Genomic DNA, 24,128 nt, shown 5'->3' with positions numbered 1-24,128 from the left:
GCCAGCCACGATGTCAGGACAGAGCAATTTCTTAGATGTCAGCCCACCGATTCTTCTGTTCAACCTTGCACAGGCCTCCGGAACTCACACCTGCGTTTCTTCCCGGTCTGGATAGAGAGCATGCGAGATCGTTCGACAGGCTATTGATGAAGACGTCAAACAGAACTGGGAGGAAAGCTTGAAGCTGTACAAGAACGCCCTCGATTACTTCCACATGGCCTACAAATGTTCGTCGCCGCCTTTCGTCGCCCATCATTCAACGCTCTCCTTTCTTTTCCGCGGTCTCTCGCGTGTTCTTCCGGATTAACTGACCATCCTCTTGTTCCCAACAAATATGATGCAGATGAGAAAAACCCGAAACTGAAAGATCTCATTCGCAGTAAGATGGAAGAATACCTAGACAGAGCCGAGAAACTCAAAACACACGTCCAGGTAAAGCAACCCCCATGCTAGCTTCATCAACACTCAAGCAGAAACTTAAAGGCTTACGTATCTCGATTGCATTCCATCTCAAGACACCAGACGACAAGCGTGGCCGACAAGCTGTGGGTGCTAATGGAAAAGGTACTAATGGCGAAGGAGGCTCCGGGTGAGGCCAACTTTGTTTTCCCCATGTGGTGATCAAGAAGCTGATTCTCGTCACCTGCTTGTGGTCCAGAGCCAACGCAGATGGAGATGACGCGGACACGAAAAAGCTAAGAGGAGCTCTTTCAAGTAAGCCGCAATCGAGGCTTATATATGTATATATGTGGCGGTAGGTGGTGAATCCAAAGACTCTGATCTTGAAACCCTCCGTCAGGTGCGATCCTGGCGGAAACACCGAACGTCAGTTGGGACGATGTGGCTGGGCTGGAAGGAGCGAAAGAATCTCTGAAAGAAGCGGTGATCTTACCCATCAAGTTCCCCCATCTGTTCACCGGCAAACGAACTCCGTGGAGGGGCATTCTGATGTATGGTCCCCCTGGTACAGGAAAGAGCTATCTGGCCAAGGCAGTCGCGACAGAAGCAAAGAGCACTTTCTTTTCAGTTAGCAGTAGTGATCTGGTTAGCAAATGGATGGGCGAAAGTGAGCGGTGCGTTTTGGTTTACCTCTCTAAGCAACGATTTCTTACCACTAGATCTCCATGAACCGAGTGACACTCACATTTATAATTCGAATAGCTTGGTCAAGCAGCTGTTTACAATGGCCCGAGAAAACAAGCCCGCAATCATTTTTATCGACGAAGTCGATTCGCTGTGTGGGACGAGAGGCGAGGGCGAATCGGAGGCGGCTCGGAGAATCAAGACCGAATTCCTGGTCCAAATGAACGGTGTCGGGAATGATGCCGAGGGGGTCTTGGTCCTCGGAGCCACCAACGTCTGTCGGCTTTTGACTCAAGTCTATGCCCTTGTGGGCCTCCCCCGTGCTGATCGACATTGCCGGCTTGATCAATGCCGAGGATAGATCCCTTGGCAGTTAGATATTGCCATCCAGCGGCGGTTCGAAAAGCGGATATTCATACCCCTGCCTGATCCGGAAGCTAGGAAGCGAATCTTTGAACTGAACGTAGGCACAACGCCCTGCACGTTGACACAACAGGATTATCGTGAACTGGCATCACAATCGCAAGGGTGAGGCACTTTGGTCTCCGCTGCCTTTAAAGTCACACACTGACTCCTCGCTCTTCGCCAGCTACTCTGGATCAGATATTGCAGTCGTCGTCCGAGACGCGCTGATGCAACCAGTGAGGAAAGTATTAAGTGCCACCCATTTCAGACCCGTAAGTCCCCGCCCGGTCGGCGAGCTCAGCCTTTTGACTCAAAAGCCATAATCTTTCTGACTATCTTGCGTGGCTGTAGGTGATGGTTCCGAGCACAGAAGACGCAACGATTTCGGTCAAGAAATTGACACCCTGTTCGCCCGGAGATCCGTCGGCAATCGAGAAGAGCTGGAACGAAGTCGAGGCTACAGAGCTGCTCGAGCCTGCCCTCACTCTGCCTGATTTCCTCCGAGCTCTACGTAATACTTCGCCAACAGTTAGAGAGGAAGATATCAAGCGACATCTGGAGTTCACCAATGAATCTGGGGCCGATGGGGCTTGATCTTGTCTTACTCGTCGCTTCCATTTGTACCCATATCTTGTCTCGTCTTTCTGTCGCTCAAGGTGCAGCGCTTTCCATCATTTTGTACTCTTATCTTTTATACAAATATCTTATTCGTACTCGTCCCCGGAAATAGGCCCAATCCAGTCCTCCTACTTAGAATTCCAGTTGCTCTTTGTCTCTTTAGCTCATGTTTTTTTTTTTTTTGCAGTACTCGATCTTTGAGTTTAGCTCCACTGGAAAGAGGGTTTCTTCTCTGGTCCGCTCATTCCTAGTCCACCCGTAACCCACAAACTCCTGCAAGAGCCACAAAAGCTCAACCGCAAGACCACCGCGTGGGAAGCCTGTGGCCCCCACTGGATCCGCGATGGAGGCTTGCAGAGGCCCTCTATTTGTTCCCTTCCTTCTGCCTCTTGGCAATGCAACACCTTTATGTTTTCTTTTCCCTTGTACTCGAATGAGTTACTTTTTCTGGTTAAATGCAACTAGGGTTCATGGGCGGCCCCGTCGCCCTGCGGGGGAGCGAAGCGACCTCCGGTGGAGGCGGAGGGTCCCTGCGGGACGGCGTCCCCCCCCTCCACAAAGAGGGACTTGCTGAGAGATCATCTTCAAGTACCGGCGGAATTTGGTTCCAAGTTTTGCGTTTCCTCACGGGCATCAGTGCAGACTAATAGAGCCTGACAATGGGAAAGATGTATTTCAAAGTAATGAACAATGAGAATGAATGAGAAATACAACAAGTGTGGAAACATAGGCTATATATATATATGTATGTATGGAATGGAGTAGCGCTGTCAAGTCGAGGAAAAGCATAGGAAAGTCCCGTGTCTGTGGTAAGTCATGACAGTATGACTTACCCTGACAGTGTAGGATGTAACGTAATGGTACATTATGTAACAGGCTACAACACAGACAGCAGAGGTCCGTCAACTGAAGCAGCAAATGGGCGGTGCCGGTCGTCGCCAGCACTGCTCATCGACACACTGGTGATTGGCACCGGCCAACAAGAGCGCACGAGCTCGGTCGGGCATGTGTAAAAACTCTTGCTGTCCCAAAACTCAATGGAGGAAAAGCGCGACGCAGCTCTCCCAATGGCCGGCACCGTTGGGCTTCCCGGGATGGGCGGTGCCGGCCGTCACCAGCACTGCTCATCGACACCCTGGTGATTGGCACCCATCAACAATGTTGTAGTCTGTTACGTAATGTGTCATTACGTTGCATCCTAAATGTCCAGGGTATTGGAGCTTGACAGTGGGACTATGTGTATTACGAGTGAAATGAAGACAGAGAATGGAAAATGAGAATACACAAAAAGAGAGAACAAGGTTTGTATTTATATACATGGATTATGTAAATACAAACAGCAGTCGAGTCGAGTAACATGGGATAGTCCCATGTCTATGGTAAGTCATGACACCATGACTTACGTCGACCACTGTAGTATGGGACGTAATGTCATATTACGTCTCCGCACTACAACACAGGGTAAGTCATACTGTCATGACTTACCGTAGACATGGGACTTTCCCATGTTTTTGTGAGAGTGTGACCTTCCAAGACATCCTGTCCTTCGTGTTTTAACACGGCCATTACAAACAACCGCGTGTGACCATGGTCCATCCCTTATGTACAGTACTTGTCTTTCTGGCAGGATGGCCGTTGCGGCCTGTTGCGGCGGTGTCCGGACACAGGCCACTGGCCGTCTGGCCACCTTCCTTGCCTCCGCCGCCAGGACCAATTTGATATTGGAACGTATTTATAAAGGGAGCCATCACCCGCCCATCCACTGATCCCAGAACAGCAAACCCTCCACTCAACCGCCAAACCTTATCCATCAAACCACCATCCACCTCAATCCACCACACAAGATGAAGATGTTCATGTTTGTGATGACGGTCGCGTCTCTCATGGGCGCCATCGTCGCACCAGCTGGAACACCCCCAGCAGGCAGACCGAATCCCACCCACAGCTGCCCCGATCCCCAGAACTGTTAGAGACAGACCATGACCACCGTAAGCTCGCCATCTATTGTGGAACCAACTTTTTTCATCGTGCATTGCTCACGATTCCCTGGGCACCTCCTGTAGTTTTGCGCTCCCCAGAGTCAGGTTCCCCGCGAATGGCATCAAGGAACCCCCCAACGAGTCCACCATCTTTCCTTTTACTCCCAGCCCCTCAGCACGCTTACCTGGCCAGGAGACATCCATTCGATCCAACGGCAACCTCAGCTGAACTATCCCCTTCCTTCCCTCTGCCCCGGCCCCTGTTGTGTTCAAACTGCTTCAACTTCTTAACTTCCTCATGAATACATTATCACTCGGTAGTATGCCAGCTGACATCGGATGATGATAGTCCCCGCATGAGATCACAAATTTGTAACTCGTCTTTTGCTTACACAGAACTACATCTTTGTTTGGAAGTACACATTTGCCTGTGATCATTTTTATTTGAACTTCATGGCACACTAGTACCATGGCTGGGCGTGTTCCCCATGAGACTGGCTAAATTAGGTGAGCAGAAACCCGTTATCTGGGCAGGATTTGCTGAGCTCGGAGGTCAAACAAGCTTCCAGTTCGATGTCCTTGAGATGTGAGGTTGTCGGGTGATTGTACAGTCTCGGGGTGTTGGACATTTTGCCTGCTGTCCGCTCAACCGCGTCATCAGCCTCCACCTCCACCTCAACATCATACACATATCCCAACTCGACCCACAATGCCCGTGAGTTGAGCGCTGACTCCAACCTTTCAAGCCTGGGGGTACTGATCCAGACCCCTGCGATTGGGATTTCCAGGCCTACCATTCGACTTATAACGATGCAACCGATTATCGACCAGTCGCCAACATGGTCATCCTACCTGTTCGTTCCAAGATTCGTGGACCAGCACCACCTCTAGGTCAGTTTCATGAAACCACTAATGATAAAGGGAAGAAATATTGATCGATCAGTTGTTCTACGTCTACCCACAGCCAACACGAGCGACATGGATATCGTGGACGAAGCCCTAGACCTATTCAAATCGAACTGTTTATTCAGGAACTTCGAGATCAAGGGATTCGCAGACCGAGTGTTGATCTACTTGATCCTCTTCATCTCAGACTGTCTCAATCGGATCAGCCAACTCAAACCTCACCAGAATAATAAGAACGAGGCTAGCAAACAACTCTTGACCTACAGCTTGGATAACTTTTACTTACCCGGCGAACCAGGCTTCCCTATGAACGGTATCTATGCCCCTCCTAAGGATAAATTCGAGGCTGGTTAGTCACTTTCCCTGTCATCCTCTTGTAGTAGCTTTTTCTATTCGATTTCAAAACGTATCACTCACCACATCCATCGTTCTGACTCTGTCGTGATCAAACGACCTGTAGATCTTCTGAAACAATATCTCACTCAGATCAGGCAAGAATGTTCGATCCGATTGATCGAAAAAGTTTACAATACGCCCGATGGAAAACCTAGTAAATGGTGGATGTGTTTCCAGAAGTAAGCACAACTGACAAACTAAATGGGAAACAGATGCTTTATTTACTGACCTGTTGACCTTTCTTTTTTTCTGAACACATCGTACCTCGGAACATCTCTCTAATGAAAACTCCCGTACCAACCACCATCAAACATTACTTCTGTTCTACCACGATTTCGTAGGAGGAAATTCATGGGGAAAAGCTTGTCTTAAAACCAAGAGAAGCAAAGAAACAGACTCCCTCAGCAAAAAAACAAAACCCTGCGCTGATTCTCACTGAACACTTTTAGCCTGGCCTTTTCGGAGTATTCCATGCTGCTTTATATGCATCTTTTTCTCAAATACTACTTCCTTGTACTTAGATCGCCTTGCCTGTGAATTTATGATTGAATGTATTGAATGTTTCTCCATGATTAAAAAACAGAAGAATTACGTTTTTTTCTACAAGTATGACAAAGCTGTGTATATGCTGGAGAGATGATCTTACCAGACCGTCACTGTATATGAATGTTTCGGGATGGTATGAATTTGTTTTTTGATGCTGTAGCTATTTAGTAACCAAACTGATTATGATCACTGTTGATCTTGGAAGGAGAGTTTAACCCCTCCAAACTTGACAGCTTCATTTTGGTTGGCCAAGACTCAAGTGACCCATGAATGAACTTTTTGAATTTGATCTTAACGAAAAAGAGCATCTCATTTTCGTGTTCTAGAAATGAATGCAGTTTCGAATGGGATAATTTTGTATATGCATACATGTAATGCACTTTTATCTTTGCCCTGGGAGTTCCTTGGGTTTTCTCCGAAGGGAATTATTCTCTCGAGCAACCACCAACGATGGCGTCAACTTCAGCCTCGGCCATCCCTCATCATCGGATCAGGAACGTCTGCATCGTGAGTTCGTTCATACCTACTATCTGTGATGACCTCCAATCCTAAGGTATATAACAACAGCTGATTTTACGTTTCTTTTTGCTTCCAGTTAGCTCATGTGGACCATGGCAAGTCCAGCTATGCAGACTCTCTCCTGGCTGCGAATAACATAATTACCCCCAAGATGGCCGGCAAGCTGCGTTACTTGGACTCGCGACCGGACGAACAGGAACGTGGGATTACGATGAAATCAAGTGTCGTCTCTCTTTCATATGCCACTCTTCGGTTGGATGGCGATGGCGTAGAACAACTGGAACAATTCAGGATCAATCTCATCGATACACCCGGTCATGTCGATTTCACAACCGAAGTTTCAACTGCTAGTCGTTTGTGTGATGGCGCTTTGGTCTTGGTTGACGTGGTCGAAGGAGTTTGCACGCAAGTATGACATCGTTCAAATTATTTGCATCAAGCTGAAAAAGTCTCCTCCAGTTCCTAATTCCTCATCTTTTACTTGATTCTCCCAGACCATCTCGGTACTTCGGCAGGTTTGGAACGAACAACTAAAACCTATTCTCGTAATTAACAAAGTTGATCGTCTGATTGTCGAACTAAGGTTATCACCTACTGAGGCCTACTATCATCTAGTTAGATTAGTCGAACAGGTGAATGCAATCATGGGATCATTCTTTTTTACCGATCGGATGGAACAAGATCTCAGGTGGAGAGAGGCGGCTGAAAAATCAGAACTGCAATCCAGCTCAATCCCCGATAAACAATTCACAGAGACCGACGATAAGGATATCTACTTCGATCCAACCAAGGGCGACGTGATCTTCTCATCTGCAATCGACAATTGGTCTTTCAATATCGCTAGCTTTGCCGCCATGTGGTCAAAAAAACTCGGTATCGAGCAAGCCAAACTTGAAAAGTGTCTATGGGGCGATTTCTTTTTCGATCCCAAGTCCAAAAAGGTTTTAAACAAGAAGCAAGCCAGCCAAAAAGGTACACTCAAACCAATGTTTGTTCAGTTCGTACTTGATAACCTATGGGCGGTTTACGATTCTGTCGTCCTCAATCCGTCAGTCTCAACCATCCATATTTGAATATTTACGCCAGAGACTTAGGTACTGACACTTTTGTTTTTTTTCCCAGGGATGCTATGAAAACTGAAAAGATTATCCAGAGTCTGGGTCTGAAGATTAGACTTCAAGATCTCAGGTCGAAGGACTCCAAAAATCTGTTGCTCGCGATTTGTTCGCAGTGGCTTCCGATATCAAACACCACCTTTCGCACGATCGTTGCCAAAGTTCCTGATCCGATCACCTCTCAATCTACACGGCTCCCGAAAATGCTATATCCTTACCTTCCGGACTTGACCCAAGCTCTCCCTCACAGCAACATCGAACGCGACCTCTACGCAGGCAAATCAGACGATTCCAGCCATATTGTCATTTATGTCAGTAAGATGTTTGCCGTACCAATCAGCGAATTGCCCCAGTTTCAGCGGAAACAGCTCACCGCTGAAGAAATGAGGGAAATGGGCAGAGCTGCTCGGGTTCGCACCCAAGCTACTCATGACGCTGTCCCCCTGGACATCACAGCTTCAGCAAAAATCGTCGATGAGGCTGCTCCCGTTCCTGAACCACGTTCTGAATTGCCATCGACAAGCCCTACTCCTCCTCCTGATGGAGAATTGACTCAGCCAGAAGAACCGGCAAATGTGGCGGAGGAACCTCCCCCTGAAGAAGGAGAAGCTCTGATAGGATTTGCTCGAATATACTCCGGTACAGTCAAAGTCAACCAGAAATTAACATGCGTCCTACCCAAGTACAATTCGAAAAATTCTACAGAAGCTAGCGCTGCTCATTTCAAGTCAGTAACCATCGAAAACCTTTACATCATCATGGGAAGGTCTTTGGTCGAGACATCAGAAGTCAGAGCTGGACACGTGTTTGGTATCGGTGGTCTTGCTGGTAAGGTTCTGAGGAACGCGACGCTGTGTGGGCCACCGGCTTCCAAGGGAAATGACGATGAGGCGAATATTCAATTGTCTGAGCTAATCAACTTGGCCGGGGTCCAACTTACGGTAAGCGCTCTGAAATCCTGGTATCCTGGGCACACATCGCATTTTTCTTGGATGGTCCTAATGGAAATTTTTGCTTGCAGTCCGCACCGATCGTCCGTGTTTCACTCGAACCCAAACAACCTTCAGACATGCCTAAACTAGTAGAAGGATTAAAACTGCTGAATCAGTCTGATCCCTGTGTCGAAACTCTGATTCAAGACACCGGTGAGCATGTTATCTTAACCGCGGGTGAACTGCATCTAGAGGTAAGTCTTTTTTCTAAGAGCCGTGGGGGCAAGTTTGAGTCACGCAAGGCTGACTATTTTTTTCCTTCTTTTGAGGGGATCAGCGATGCTTAAGAGATCTGAGGGAAAGGTTTGCAAAAATCCGGATTCAAGCTTCCAAACCGATCGTACCGTTTCGTGAGACTGCTGTTCGTGGCGTTGGTAAGCTCTAAGTGTCTCATCAAATCGCAGAATAAACAAAATACTGATCTTTTTGAGGCGTGGATTTCACCGCTTGCCAATATCAAGACATGCCACCCCCCTAAGACTAAAGACCAACCTCGAGGCACGATCAGTGGCTCTGTATTGGGCGGCTTGATTTCGTTTACTGTTCGCGCTATCCCCTTGCCTGAAACGATCACGAATTATTTAGCCAAGCATCCCGACATGATGAGAAAGATTTCCTTGCGTCAGGAGCGCAAGCTTAATCCAATGACCAGTATGTCCGACTCGGCGGGTGCTGAACTTTCCTCAAACAACAAGGATTCAGAAGCTTTGATGAACGAGGCTCAGGATGAGCAGAACGCCGATATTGGACAAGCTTCGAATGATTATGATTCTGCCTTTTGGGCCGGTCTGGAAGACGTTTGCAAAAGTTCTACGAATGCGCCTGGAAACGAGATCGATGTCACAAAATTGGTAGATTCGATTTGGGCCTTTGGGCCCAAAAGGAGTGGCCCAAATCTGCTATTAGACAAACTTCCCGGATCAATACGATCGTGAGTTAATTCAAGGATTCTGAAAATCCTGGAAGCTTCAAACTGAATTTCGGGCAACCACCATGTCATTCCTTTGTGCAGGTTAAGAAAGCCTGACAAATCCAATTCTCGGCCGGTGGTAAAAGACCTGGAGGAAGGGTCCAAGTCAGATCACACAATCGAGAGTGATTCAACCCAGTTGATATCGATCAGGGACTTTGATGATTCCATCGAAACCGCCTTCCAACTGGCTACCTTCAAAGGACCTTTATGCGCTGAGCCGATGTCAGGAATGTGTTTCTCAATCGAGGCATTAGACATTGATAGTAATGATCTACCGGCATCGGTGGAAACCAGTCAGTTATCCTCAGCTATCTTGCATGCTCGATCTTTGGGTCTTGCTACATACTGATTTGGATGATTATCTTTGTCATCGTGGCCTGGGACATGCAGTTCGCTCGAAATGGTCGCAACTTACGGGAGAATTGATTTCATCGGCACAGGAAGCTTTCAGAAGTGCCTTCCTTGATTGGTCCCCTCGATTAATGTTGGCAATGTATACTTGTGAGATTCAAGCAACCAGTAAGTAAAACTGAGCGAAAATAGTTGCGCTCCTAGTCAATCAGATCACCGCCAATATTGAATTGCTTGATGATGATGATGATTTCTAGCCGAAGTGTTAGGAAAAGTGTATGGAGTAATCGCCCGAAGAAAAGGGATCATCAAATCCGAAGAGATCAAAGATGGGACGACGTTCTATACGATTGGGGCGAAATTGCCGATCATCGAATCCTTCGGTTTCAATGATGAATTGATGAAGAAAACATCGGGGATCGCTCTACCTCAACTGATCTTTGACGGATTTGAAATCTTGTTTGATCAGGATCCATTCTGGATCCCTAACACTGAGGAAGAATTAGAAGACTTTGGCTCGATTGCTGATAAAGAAAACTTAGCCAGAAAGTATATGGATCAAGTTAGAAAGCGTAAAGTAAATTACCTTTTTCTTTCTTTCATCACTTTGATGTCATATTTTCAATAAGTCAAAGAAAAACATCAAAGAGTCTTTGCCTCATATCACCTATTTTTCAAACACTAACAATGGAATATCTTTCTGTAGGGAATGTTTGTTGAGAAGAAAATTGTTCAACATGCAGAAAAACAGAGAACTATGAAGCGATAAGGATCTTGAATATAGTTTTTCTTTTCTTCGACAAACGCATTTCAATCATTATCTCTACCAACGGCGAAAGCCCTGGACATTAGATTGAACAATCCCCTTCCACACGCATTTACATCTAAATCTTGATGTTTCCTATATATTTTCTTGATACACATGGCAAACTTTACAATGATTCTAATCCGCACATTTTCCGATTGAGTAGACTGAAAGGAATGCATGTAAAGTGATTATTATTATTTCATTAGGAAGAGAGATAGATCAACTGACGGTCTAGTGACTGGACTGTCCTACTTGTTGTGGTGTCTAGTATGTAGAACTGCTTTGCTCCAAGAATAAAAAAATATCCTGAGGTCGCAAGAGACCCTCAAAATCATAATCCAAGTCTCAACGAAACCCTGGTCAACAATTTTATTGTTTGTGTACAATCCAGGTCAGCATTGATCTGGATGCACCTCAGGCTTCATTTAACCACCCAAATTTGGCTAGAAAAGTAACAGTTTAGCCAAGATACCCAACCTAAGTTTTTTTTCATCCATACATATTAGAGCTTGAATCAGTGATTTTACTTTGTGAAACACTCAACACTCACATGCTCCTCTTAGCTTAAATATTAGTAATCTCAAAAACAGAAGTGGAGCCCCACAATAGAATAGGCCAATTCTCTAAAAGACAAGCAATCATCAACATCTATCAATTAGCCCGGTTGGGTGTTTTATGTCCCCCACTAGAAATGATGTTGCTGATTGATAAAATAGGAAGCTTATAATGCCTTAAAATGGCCATGGGAATTGGACTTTTGGCAAAAAATGATGTCAAATGCAGTTGATTGTAATTAAAAATTTGCTGGTCAAGGCCCAATGTGGGACTTCCCGTCACCCAAAAGGCTTGATTTAGAGGAGGCCGCTAAAACTTGTTTGCTGGTGAAAACTCCACATCAATCAATTTTCACCAGCCAGTAAGAGCCAATGGGAAGTCCTCCATTGTGTTGGGAAAAATGTGACATGGAAGCAGAAGCATATCAGATTTGTAGCGGCCCTCCTTGAGGAACTTGTGCTCAAGGACTATTGTGTGAGTTTGTCCACCCCGCATTCTAACAGTTTTCACCAGCAAACAAGGTTTAGCGCCTCCTGCTAAATCTAGCCATTTGGGCGAAGGGAAGTCCTCTATTCTATCTGAGACTGAGGACCTCAGGAAGATCATCCTGGGCCCAGTATGAGACCATTCCTGCTTTGTTATTTTGACGATGAGGGTTTAACTTTGGGTGGCCCGCCAGAACGATTTTTCAATAATTTGGCTGATATGGCATTTCTTTTCCCGGAGCATCATGACCTGCGCGGCAGAGCGGTCGTTTCGGAAGGTTTACTGCGATGCTGCGTTTGCGCAGAAACGTACCCACAAGCTTACCGATGTATTCCACACCTATAAAAAGCACGGTCAGAGGTTGGTGGCGCAGATAGCCCACAACGACGCCGTCGAAAGAAGTAGTACGTAGCAGGTCAGTGTTTCAACTCACTCTTCTTCCCTCCTCTCGTTCGAATTGGAATCGGAATGATGAATGATATACTGGCACCAGTCAAGCGTTCACTCGCTGAAAACATCCCTGGGCTCGCTCAATTAATATATATACGCTATAGCGTAGTCCCTGACGATTACCATTCGCAAACGACCCCCTTTCTTACAGTTCCTTGACGATCGACGATCTGCTAACCAACAACTTGATCTTTGTTCCTTGTGCAGGTCAGCTGCAAGACTCGTAACGACAGCAGGCCACATGAAATGGTGCTGCAGCCTCATCTTATCAACTTTGTACTTGAATAAATCACACACAACACAAATGTAATCTAGTGCTCCTCGTCATCCATAGCTTGCGCTTGTTACCTCATTTCTTTTCCTTATTGCGATTGTCCTATTCAGAAATACATTGACTGCTAGCAAAAGTATATTCAACTCATTATTGCAGTCACCGTGTAAACTATGCCACACCTCGATCTATGAGTACGCAGAGTTCTCGTTGGGACTTGGACTGAGTGCCTTAATATTGCATGAACCTGTTGGGTTTGTTCAATGGAGGACTTCCCTTCGATTTACACGGCCGTGTAAAGTTAGATTTGGCACTTGTAAAGCCAGATTTTTACACCCTGGTTTTACACGCACTTTTCAGCGGCTAGATCAAACCAGAACATCCCTCTCGATGGCTGGTACAGACCGGTCATCGAGAGGGTCGACGCAACCCTCTAGATGCCCGGTCGAGACCGGCCATCGAGAGTACACCCTCTCGATGGCCGGTATAGACCGGTCATCGCGAGGACATAGCCCACTCGATGACCGGCCTGTACCTCGAGAGGACACATCCCTCTCGATGGCCGGTACAGACCGGCCATCGAGAGAGAGGGCACCACCCTCTGGCAGATCTGTGCCGGTCATCGAGGGGGTACATCTGTACCGGCCATCGAGAGGCTTGAGTCCTCTCGATGACCCGCGTTGTGTCCTCTTGATGTCCTACCCACCGGTCATCGAGAGGCATGTGTCCTCTCGATGACTGGTACAGAGGACACATCTGTACCGGGCATCGAGAGGACACTGTACCCTCTCAATGACCGGTCCGTACCGGCGATCGAGAGGGGTCTGTACTCTCGATGACCGGTCTGTACCGGCCATCGAGAGGGATGTGTCCTCTCAAGGTACAGGCCGGTCATCGAGTGGGCTGTGTCCTCTCGATGACCGGTCTATACCGGTCATCGAGAGGGCTGTGTACTCTCGATGACCGGTTTAACAATGAGGGATGAGGCCCGAGTTGCTGGAATACCTGGGGTTGTAAATCTGGCAGGTATTCTGGCATCTCAAGCCTGCGGAAAAGCTTCTAAAGCTAAAAATTACAAGGTGAGTCAGATCTGACTTTACATGTGTCAGATCTGACTTTGCACAGCTGTGTAAATCGAAGGGAAGTCCTCCAATGTCAAAGAGGCGAAGAAAGTGGGAGAAAAAGGATCAATCAGAGGCTAATAATTTAGAGCTGAGGAAAATGTTCTCCTGGGGTCTCCCCAGTCACTTCTTTGACAACCGCAGGACCGATCTTATTCAAGCGGCCGCTGAGTGAGATCCAGTTTTGGATAAACTTGTCAGTCAACAGTTGGGCATGTTCCTGGGTTTCGATCATCGTTCGGAACTGCTCCGAGCTGTTGAGGAGATCAAGAATCTTCAATGCGTTTGGGTATCGGACGAATCTGGCATAATCCGGCTGATGGAAGTATTTGAGATATTCCAAATAACTTCTCAAGGTCATACACAGGTCAATGTGATAACCACAGGATAAAATTTTTGAGGAGTATACTTGTCGGCAGATTAAAAAGTGAATGGTGGAGATGGGGGACTCACTTGATCATTGTCTCAGAGCGAAGGGCCCCATTTAATGTTAACTCTTGGACGAAATGGGGGTTGGCGAGGGATTGCACAAACTACAAAGCAGCGCGCAGCATTGTCATCAGTTTCTGATTGTGCTGTCCCTGTTTGAACTCGAAAGGAGAGGATACTCAACTTCCAAGTCTTCCTCGAACCGCACTTGATTGGCCTGCTTGTCTTTTTGGAGGCCGTTACTGTCAGTCGGGTTATTCGTGTTGCTGGCCATTGCAATACCGAAAGTTTTCCAAGAATGCTCGGCCCTCGCCTGAGGACACTGTAAACTGCTAATCCCCCGCACCTGAACCCGACCACCGGGCCGGCCTCTGCTCGCGAGTCGGCCTTCTCCGCGGACCAGCATGACCACCAACCGCAAGCACCGGAACAAGGCCTGTCTCAACTGCAGAGCAGGAAAGGTATGCACTCACCCAAATGCGAGCTTGTACAGCCTCTCCGTCGACCGCACGAAGTGCGGGAGAGCCTTGTGTCTAAAACGCGCATGCTCGCGTCTCACGGTTGGGCTTCTGAGGTCCTTTTTGTTTGTAAAAATCATGTAAAATACACACAACCACCCAGTGGATAATAGTGTTGGGCAGGGTGTGCCCAAGATGGGGGTCTTCATCCCCATCAAGAAGGATTTTGAATTTTTCAAAAATTGTATGTGTAGGATTTTTTACAAGCCAATTTTAGTCCAACATGACTTTTTTTTTCTTCTTTAAAACAAACCATTCCTTATGTAATCAATAGAGGACAAGACTGTCATCCCAGGATGGTATTGTCTTTAACAAAAAGCTTGGACCTCTGTCCGCTTTTTGTATGGATATATCACTAGTCCTCTAGCTATTTGAAATCAGTTTCTGCCTTGGACATCCCACAGCTGCCATGCTCCCTCTCAGATCAGAAAGCGGCTGGGTTGTTGGTTGGCCCATCCGTTGGGGCAGAGGGGAGTGGGTGATAATTGTTATGGGTGGGCTATAGGGTCTACAAGTTGCCCTGGTTCCAAATATGAACTCAGATTCTCACTAGCTGTACTCCAAGATCATGTACTGGAGAATGGTGGCTCTGGGGGTGATTTTTGGCTTTGGCCTTGTCTGACAGATGTCAGGATAAAACCCAGCAAAAAAAAGACAGTATGTCTTAAACAAATACCAAGTCAAGGCGGAAAAGGTCCAAGCTTTTTGCTAAAGACAATGAATAGAAAATTTTTGGAGGACTTTTATGAAGGAGGAATGCTGATTGAGAAGCCAAGAATCAACTTCAGTTCAATCTTGAAGAGTCAGATTTTCAGATTTTTGTGATCTTGCAAAAATTCCTGCTGGTCCAATTTTCAATATTTTCCTTTGAAAATTGGATGAGGAGGTCCACACCATTCTCCTCTGTGGGCTGCCTGCCCCCCCGCAGAAGAGGGACTTCACAAGTTCAACCCAAATTCTCATACAACTTATCATGCTCACCTTGGCCTTTCAATCCATGTAGACCAAATTTGATGCAGTCAAACCAATCTGTTTGTTGTACAAACGCTTGGGCCCCCAGCAGCAGTTGCAGTGCAAGTAAGATCAACCACCAAAGTGGCTAGAATCTGTTGTCTGTCCTAACCGGACCCTCCATTCCTGTAGAGATTCACAGAACTAAGAGCATTGTATTTCTTGATTAGAGAGGTCTATCTGGCATATCCAGAGACTTAGAGAAAGAAATACAAAGAGAGAAATAAAAGGTACCTAAGAGCGGATCTTGACCAACTCTGGTATGGGCAATGCAGCTGGAATCATGTGTTCGTGATTCGGACGGAAGCGTCTGTTTGATTCAGTTAAGATCGAACGGCAGAGCGCTCAACACGGGCCGATTCGACTCGCGAGACTTCCGGAGCTGATGGTATCTGCTTCATCATTAAGCTCACGGTAAGATCTCTGCTTGAGTTTGTTAGGCTCTACAGCGAAGTACTTACCACCTGTGGTGGGTTCAGTTATTCTGTCGCTGAGGCTGGGACCTTTGCGGTCTGGGTTGGCGTCGGTAGCAAGCGTGCTGTAACAGAGAAGAGTTCCTGTCAGCACTGCTTGACCTAGCTGTGACGATACCGCAATTCTCTTACCTTGTTGATGGTTGAGTTTGCTGGTATCGCTGAGGCACTTCGTCGTTTGATGACGTGGCTAGTTGGGAGCAGAGGATTAGCGTTAGCTTAATCCTTCTGCCTGGGAGCATCATGCATATGCATGTGCCTGAGGGAAGCGCGGACTCACCAATCCCCCTTGCGGGGTTAGGGTTCTGTTCCTTGCGCGACCTGTGCTCTGGGCCCAAGCCCGAGTCTTGACAATTCCTACCTACATGCCGCAGGGAGGTCTGGCAGGGGGTTTCCGGCATGTGGTCCCTTGCCGGTTGCGTGTGGCTCAACGCACTGCTGCGCCTTGGTTGACGCTAACACTGTGGTATGCTTTATGGTATCCCATATACCAAAATCAAAATTTTCTGCTTTTCTTTCTTATTTCTATTAGTTTTACTCTTAATCTCCCTTTTCCTCTTATCAATCACTTAATATTCCTCAAAATTCAGTCTCTAGGGACAAATTCACCCCTAGTCTTGCCTTACAGAACACTCAGAAGTTACATACTCTTATACACTCACAATACCCCTTACAACCCCAAACAGTTACACAATCCACATTTACAACACTTAGTTACATACCCAGTTACATAAATAGCTACATACATATTTACACATAGCTGCATCATTACTTACATACATACAGTGTACACATGCAGGTGCTAAATGCATGTGATAGCTGCATGCACTAGCTGCATGCGCTAGTGGATTTTTGTTGCATAATGACAGCAGGTGACCTGGTTACAGCATGACTACACTAACATTCTGTCCTGACCAATCACACCTCCTGATTCAGCCTGCATGTCATAACCCATAATCACCTGTACTGTCCTGACCAATCACATTCACCCATTCAGCATGTGTACTAGCCAAAAACCCTCATGTACCTAGCTAAAATCTCTCATGTGGAGCTCCTCTGGAGCTAAAATCCCTCACTGTTGTCTATAAAAGGAGGCTCTCCTCCCCTGTTGTAACTTTGCCCCCCAGCAGACTACCTGCACTCAGTTTCCCCTATAACAAAGTACACAACTGCTCACTCCACAATATATCAGTCACCCTAAATTTTGGTTTTACACACATTACAAAACACTTACACACAAAATAACAAATCTACACAACACTCACATTACATAACACAAACCTCTGAGGGGTCCTCTTTGACCAACTATCACCTGGTTGAAGTCCAGACTCCTCACTCATAACACATTTTAGCAACTTCATTGCACCCACTTTATAACAACAGTTATCTTTTTGATAACACTCTAATATCACTAAATTAAACCTGCCAATCTGAGATTGGTGGGCTTGTTTTAGTGTCTAGTGAACCAGGAAAGGCAGAGGTTTCCTCATACATCCCTTTCTGCACTCAGCAAAAGGTTCTCAGAAACACTTTTGAGCTTTACAACGCTCTCTCTTAGTCTACACCACAGAGTGCAGTTGACTGTGTCTCAACACAAAAATTGGGGTTGGGCCAACCCTCCCGCGTCCCGTCAGATATTTGGGCGGGAAAAGATGGCACCCGCAGTTGGCTTGACTGCCAGCGTAGGGTTGGTGTCAAACCACTCTGTCAGCCCACGGTCAAGCAAACTCCCCACACCGGTTTGACGTTGGTGCACTGCTGTCAGCCCTGCATCCAATGTTGGTCTGCCGTAGGTGCCGCAGTCAGGATTGGGTCAAGAGACCTGAGGGCAACTTGCAAAAAGTACTTTTTCCCTGGGGCTTGAACCCATGATGACCAGCTCATCTTGATCAGCACTTGAGTCCAGACATCAATGATGGCCACTAGACCATGGCAGACTTTTTAAAAGTAGAACACAGTGATATGCACTATATCTCTTGAATCCAGGGTTTACTGAGTATTATGAGCAAAGCAGACACTCTCATTCTTCTCAAGACCTCACTTTTGTTTTTATTTTTTTTGTGATTTCTCTCCTATTTAGCCTTTTTCCTTACATGGAAACAGGCACAGAGAACCTATTTGATTTTTTTTTTTGGTTGGCTTGACGTTGGCTTCCTCAGCTGGGTAAGCCCTGGCCGGCTGGCAAGTCCTGGTGGACTTGCACTTGACCAACTGGTCAAGCCAACAAGTCCCTCAGGCTGGCCCAACCAGATGAGGTTGTTGGCCTGCCTACTGAGGCCACCTCATGTTGGTTGGGTAAGTTGGATTACCCCGGTCAACCCAAGTGCAATGCCAATGTAATGGTCAGCAGGGTTGGCATTACACTTGGGTCAGATGGGTCAGACCAACGTACACATGACTCATTGCTGCCCTTGACCAACCTCCACTGTCAGATAAAGGGCAGACAGGTCAAGCAGACTCAAGTCCACCCTTTTTCAGACTCCACAGTTGAGCCAGCACACTGCATCTCAAAAAATGAACCCGTGGTGTAGATGTGCTGGCACAGCCGTCTGCTCACTGGTGAGAGTCCTGGAAGTCAGTAAGTGACTTCCCCAGACTCTTGTGTGTGGGTCGGGGGAGGATTAGTCCCCAATCCTTTGTGCTGCGCTCTTGTGGTGCTTCTCTTTGTTGAAGTCCCCCGGGAGGGGGGACTTGACAGGGAGAAGTTCCTGAGGGATGAGAAGGCAGTGGACCAGATCCTCCCAGAGCAGAAAGTACCCGGAGGGTGTGAGGGCAAAGGCACTAGACCCATCACTCTGGCTTGGGAGAGCTCAGAGCCATGTGCCTAAGCAGATTCTGCTCCTGCCCAAACAGGTGGGAAAGAAAAAAAGGGGGGGATACAGCTGCATTACTCCCAGGAGGAATGGAGGGGGCTAGCTGATCAGCACTTCTGGAGCTCTTTGAGAAAACTGCTGGTGTCAGAGCTTTCTTTGTTGGTGTATTCTCTGATGTACAGTTTGAAGCAGTCCAATTCCCACCATCCAAGCCAGCAAAGGTCCTCCTTACGTACTGAAGAAAGAAGTTCCTCCCACCCTGAAGGAGTGTCTGGAGATACTGGTGCAGCCGTCGTTGTTCCAGAATTGAGTCAAGGCTTGGCATGTGGTAGACACAGTGATGTGGACTCTTGATCCCGCCTCCCAGTACCCAAACAACAAGGTGTCTTGGCTGGCAGCATTCCAGATATGTCTTTTGAGTGCCAGGATTGGGCAGATCATAAGTTTCACTGATGAGAGGTGGAGTTCTTGGGTTACGCCAGGGCCGGCTGTTTTGGCTCTGCAAATGGCTATGGTTGCTCTCCTCTTGACGCCAACCTCCTTGATCTGAACATTGCTTACTAGGACAGACACTGACTGGCGGAGGGGTCCCAATCTGTTGTTGTAGGTAAGCTCTCCAAGACGGGCCAGACCCATGAACGCCACAAGGCATAATTCTAGGAGTGCCTTTTGGAACTTGGTCCCCTTTATCCAAGCAGAGGTGAGCATCACCAATTGTTGGATGAGGACTGCACTTTTCTTGGGCCTTGAGGACTGGTCTGTGTTCATGTAAGCAGAGGACCTTAAAAGAGTGGTGACCTTGTTCTTTGTCTTGTGCCGGTAAGAGCATCTCTAACGGAGCCGCAACTGGGCGTTTGGGGGCAAACTTTGGCTGCCCGGGTTCCTTTCTTGCGCGCTAACGGACCCGCAGAACGACCCTGGGAACACTGCCGGGGGCAGTCAAACCCGCGATCACCTGCTGACTTCTGCGGGTCGCCTCCCAGCCGCAATTGACCACACACCTTCATCCACTCGACTTCATCAGCAAAGATGGTCCACAGCACACCCCAACTCCTACTTGAAGCTCCCCAAGACAGAAAAAAAATGTCTGCATTGGATCAACGTCAAGACTCCTCTCGATAACCGGGTCTGTTCCGGTCACTGAGCGGAGCAAATATGTACTCCTCTTGATTACTGGTTCTCTCGGCCAGTCATCAAGAGGGGTAAACAATCACCTCAATGACCGGTTCTCTCCGTTCATTGAGAGGAGTAAACACTTGTACATCCTCAATGACCGGGCCCGTTCCTGTCATCGAGAAGAGTACAATTTAAGATAACTCCCCTTGATGACTGGGCCGCTTGGGTAATTGAGAGGAGTGTTTCCTCCTCTTGATGACCGGGTTTGCTCCGGTCATCGATATACCTGTGTGGTCCTTCCTCTCCAGTCATTGAGAGGAGTAATAAACAACTCCGCTCAATGACTGGACGGTTCTCTCCGGTCATTGAAGAGGAGTATAATATAAGATGACCCCTCTCAATAACTGGTCCGCTTGGGTTATTGAGAGGAGTTTTTCCTTTGTTTGCTCCGGTCATCGAGATACTGCGTCCCAATGACCAGAATGTTCTGGTCATCGATGTACATGCCTCACGATGACCAGAACGTTCCGGTCATTGAGGGGAGTATGCCATACTCCTATTGATGACCGGAACGAGGGTGGTGGGTGGTGCTGGAGGAGTGATCTGTCTGTTGGATTGCGGCTTGAACTGCCAGTCCATAATTGGAGCTGAGCCGCGACTGCTGTGACATGTGCTCGCGGGCCGGGGAACGCAGGGCAACTGCCCCCTGGACCGTTGGAGATGCTCTAAGGTGTGTTGTGCATTGTGTTTCACATCTGGATCCCGGCCAGGTACTTTGTTAAGGTAACAGAAGATAGCTTGTGGGTGGCTTGGCAGTCAAAGGTCCTGCCAGCCTAACAGCAGAAGCTGTATATATCTTTGGCTAACAGAGGGAGCTGGAATGGGATCCAGTTGGTACTCTCAGTGAATTTGAGATACTTCTTGATTGTGGAGTTGTAGCATGCCAGGGTGTTCCACTGATAGCCAAGGAGGAAATGTTTTCCTTGAGTTGTGAGTTCTCTGGAGGGAGATCCTCTTCTGGAAAGGGTTGTCAGACCCGCTAGCTTCCCCGCGGATGACATGCTTGGAGGTGGGCTTGCTCTCTGATAGTTATCTTTTTGAGAGTGTGGCACGGAAAGAGGGGGATTTTATTGCATGGATGATGGGGGAGCAACAAGAGGGAAAAATATGGATAGGATGAAACATGCGGGCAAGCCCGGGATGAAATCTACACTTGAAACAGTCTTGGCTCCAGGTCCCACGGAACTACCACTGCCACCTGCAACTGTTTTCTGTGTCTGGATCTGTCTCCATGTGACAGAGCGTCAGCCCGGTTTTCCTCTGATGTGACGTGTTGGGAAAACATATCTATCTCCATGTCAACCAGCATCTTTTGGATGATCTTTCATTCCTTGTTGACAGCTGGGTGTTTGGATTTCCGCTGTCAGATCACTTTCTTGGTGGTGGTGTTGTCTGTCCATACTATCAGTGTTTTCCCCAGCCGGATTCCTAGTTCTTTGAGGAGGAGGAGGCCGAGGCAAATTGCAACCGTCTCCAGCCATGCTATGTCCCTTTTTGGTTTTGGTCATTTGTCCCAGCCTTGGGCCAGTTGAAATTGGGCCCACCTCTTACCAACAAGGATTCTGATTCCAAAGTTGGTGGAGGTGTTGCCCACCCACCCAATTTCAATTGGGTCAGGGTTTTGGATCATCCTGGTCTCCTTATATTGGAGGAGCGTCAATAGCCAGTAATTGAGGTCAACTTTGGTGTCTTCCAAGTTCCGGGAGCGTGCGGTCCATCCTCTGGTGGATCCAACCATTCATCCATTGGTACAGGCTTTTGAGATAGCATTGTAACTGTGGGAGGATGTATGAGACGTGATTTAGTCAACCTGCCAGCTGTTTGACCTGTGTGAAGGTGAACTTGGTTTTGGGGATGAGGAACGCTTTCCCTTGTTGTACCCTCTGATACTTCTTATTGTCTGGGAGCCAGACGGTCTTATTTGTGGCATTCCAGAAAAAGCCAATGTACTTCTGCTCCTCTTTGAAGGGGGAGAATCTTCTTGTGTTTGTTTTGACACCTAGCTGCTCTGATTGTGCAACTATATGATCCATTTCCACCATTGATTGGGCGGTCTTGATGAATAAATTGTCATTGAACCATTGGAAAATGTTGATGAGGTCACACTCTTTCTGCATGAGCTCCTTCCACGCGTCTGCCGGTCTGCCAAAAAATCTGCATCCCGCTACCCCGCCAAAGGCAATTCATGTGTCAATTAGGATTCCACCGTTGAAATCCTTGACCATGAGGTAGCACCATTGATCCTTGGTTGTTGGGATCTGGCGGTATGCTTTCTCCCAATTGAAGATTGCAAGGAGGAGCAGTTGGGCTTGACTACGGAAGAATTTTGATGTTGCCTCAAATTTGTCCCATGTCGTCATTTTGATTTGTATTTCACTTTACAAAAATTGTACAGTGTGTAGTCATGTATTAGGCAAGGTGTATATTCCCAAATTGACAACTCTTCAAAATTCACAATTCAACATTGTTTTCTGGTTCATCCCTTGTAAAAAATGGTAGGTGAAATTGACTCCAGTATTTTCACATTTCATATTTATGGGAGGAAAATTGCATGTTACACAGGTTTTCCTTGCTCTGACACTGATTGATACTTGAAGAATAGAAAGTTGATGGCAAACCACTTTCTTTCCAGTTTAATATAGGGAATCTGCATGGAAGAAATATGCTGCAAGGATTCATCAGCCAGTTGACTGGTCCTCCAAAGTTGCAACATTTCAGAATTATGTTGCATGGTATGATGTTATGGGTTTTTTGACTGAAAAGATCTGCAATGAAAATTATTCCCCCTCACTTGGATGAGGATGTATTTTAGAAGGATGATAAAAAATACAAAAAATAAGCAGAGCACCTCCCCCGGGATTTTCAACCTGCTAAAAAGCCATGGATCGGGTACACAGCCCCTCAAAAACAGAGTTCAAGGGGCAGAAGTACATACCCCATGACTTGACCGTGTGATTCCCAGCACAGGCTAGTCCCGCAGCGGAGTACAGGTACTTTGGATTGGTACCTGAGGCCCTGGTTGCTCTGTATCCCATCCATGTTTGGTTCAATCCTGCATTGTGCACCCAACCAGGTCCAATCTCCGAGAATCCAAAGTACCAGCCATTCAAAAATGCCTTAGGAGAACTTGATGGGGTTTTTGTCCCTGCGCATGTACCTTTAGATCAACAAGCCAACTATCAAACACGGAAACACATCATTGCTCAAAACTCCCTCGCCATGGTCAATTTTAACTTTGAATTTTTTTATGTGCTGGTGGGTTGGGAGGGTAGTGCTCACAATACTTGTGTATTTACCAATGCGGCCTCAAAAGCCTTGAAGCTACCTGGAAACAAATACTTTCTGGCTGATGCAGGATATGGACTCCAAAAGGGATTGATGTCACCCTACTGAGCGACGCAATATCATCTTAAAGAGCAAGCTATTGCAGGCCTCCAACCGGAAACCAAGAAGGAACTGTACAATAGAGATGGCTAGTGGGTACCTGGAACCCGCCACTGCCCTTTGAGTACCCGTCCGCAGGTGCTGTGTATGGGTACGGGTATGCAATTTGGGCCAGAAAATCACCGGGTACCCGGGTACCAAACAGGTACCCACCATTGTCAGCCGCAGTTGTGCACTCCAGTGGATGGCCGTCTATCAACATGATCCAGCTCAATGGCCGGCCATCAACATCATCCCACTCAATGGCCGGCTATTGAGTGGGGTCCACACCCTGCTTGATGACCGGAAATCAAGCAAATTACACATCCTGCTTGATGACCGGACATCAAGCGGGATACACATCTGACTCGATGGCCGGTGCACTCCATGACCAGGCATTGAGTGGGATGCGCACTTGATGACCATTGACTGGTCACCAAGTACACACCCTGCTTGATGAAAGGTCATCAAGTGGGGTACACACCCTTGATGACCTGAGAGGGGTACACACCCTCAATGACCGGCCATTGTTGAGCTGAGTACACACCCCCACATCCCATGCAGTGACCGGACATCAAGTGGGGTCATCACAATGGCCGGCCACTGAGCACTGAGCAGGGTGTTTACTCCACTCAATGACTGGCCTACACCCCCACTCAATAGCTGGTCATTGGGTTGAGTGCGCATCCCACTCAATGGCTGGTCATCAAG

General features: G+C 47.3%; 5 protein-coding genes across 5 annotated transcripts; 4 read left to right on the top strand and 1 right to left on the bottom strand.

The window, feature by feature from the left end:
* Positions 1 to 10: 10 nt before the first annotated feature.
* On the top strand, positions 11 to 2,082 carry PtA15_5A598 (uncharacterized protein; the record flags this gene model as incomplete). The annotated part of the gene is made up of 10 exons (XM_053169375.1): positions 11 to 37; positions 116 to 227; positions 344 to 432; positions 516 to 589; positions 659 to 714; positions 800 to 1,073; positions 1,162 to 1,357; positions 1,445 to 1,611; positions 1,673 to 1,760; positions 1,840 to 2,082. The coding sequence occupies 10 exons, from the start codon at positions 11 to 13 to the stop codon at positions 2,080 to 2,082; spliced, it is 1,326 nt and encodes a 441-aa protein (XP_053020579.1).
* A 1,652-nt stretch (positions 2,083 to 3,734) lies between these two features.
* PtA15_5A597 (uncharacterized protein) lies at positions 3,735 to 4,314 on the top strand (the record flags this gene model as incomplete). The annotated part of the gene is made up of 3 exons (XM_053169374.1): positions 3,735 to 3,834; positions 3,879 to 4,071; positions 4,170 to 4,314. The coding sequence occupies 3 exons, from the start codon at positions 3,735 to 3,737 to the stop codon at positions 4,312 to 4,314; spliced, it is 438 nt and encodes a 145-aa protein (XP_053020578.1).
* A 480-nt stretch (positions 4,315 to 4,794) lies between these two features.
* On the top strand, positions 4,795 to 5,570 carry PtA15_5A596 (uncharacterized protein; the record flags this gene model as incomplete). Its single annotated transcript, XM_053169373.1, has 4 exons — positions 4,795 to 4,800; positions 4,874 to 4,976; positions 5,050 to 5,340; positions 5,452 to 5,570. 4 exons carry the CDS (start codon positions 4,795 to 4,797, stop codon positions 5,568 to 5,570), a joined length of 519 nt encoding a protein of 172 aa, XP_053020577.1.
* Positions 5,571 to 6,383: 813 nt separating this feature from the next.
* Positions 6,384 to 10,652, top strand: PtA15_5A595 (uncharacterized protein; the record flags this gene model as incomplete). The annotated part of the gene is made up of 11 exons (XM_053169372.1): positions 6,384 to 6,440; positions 6,529 to 6,849; positions 6,947 to 7,500; positions 7,575 to 8,508; positions 8,589 to 8,753; positions 8,837 to 8,929; positions 9,021 to 9,490; positions 9,572 to 9,825; positions 9,923 to 10,051; positions 10,141 to 10,460; positions 10,590 to 10,652. The coding sequence occupies 11 exons, from the start codon at positions 6,384 to 6,386 to the stop codon at positions 10,650 to 10,652; spliced, it is 3,360 nt and encodes a 1,119-aa protein (XP_053020576.1).
* Positions 10,653 to 13,659: 3,007 nt separating this feature from the next.
* Positions 13,660 to 14,277, bottom strand: PtA15_5A594 (uncharacterized protein; the record flags this gene model as incomplete). The annotated part of the gene is made up of 3 exons (XM_053169371.1): positions 13,660 to 13,921; positions 14,028 to 14,107; positions 14,188 to 14,277. The coding sequence occupies 3 exons, from the start codon at positions 14,275 to 14,277 to the stop codon at positions 13,660 to 13,662; spliced, it is 432 nt and encodes a 143-aa protein (XP_053020575.1).
* Positions 14,278 to 24,128: the final 9,851 nt, after the last annotated feature.

This window comes from Puccinia triticina, chromosome 5A, assembly GCF_026914185.1.
Source record: "Puccinia triticina chromosome 5A, complete sequence".
Classification (NCBI taxonomy): Eukaryota; Fungi; Basidiomycota; class Pucciniomycetes; order Pucciniales; family Pucciniaceae; genus Puccinia; species Puccinia triticina.
Note: the sequence above shows the minus strand (reverse complement) of the source record. Positions and strands in the feature narration are given on the sequence as shown.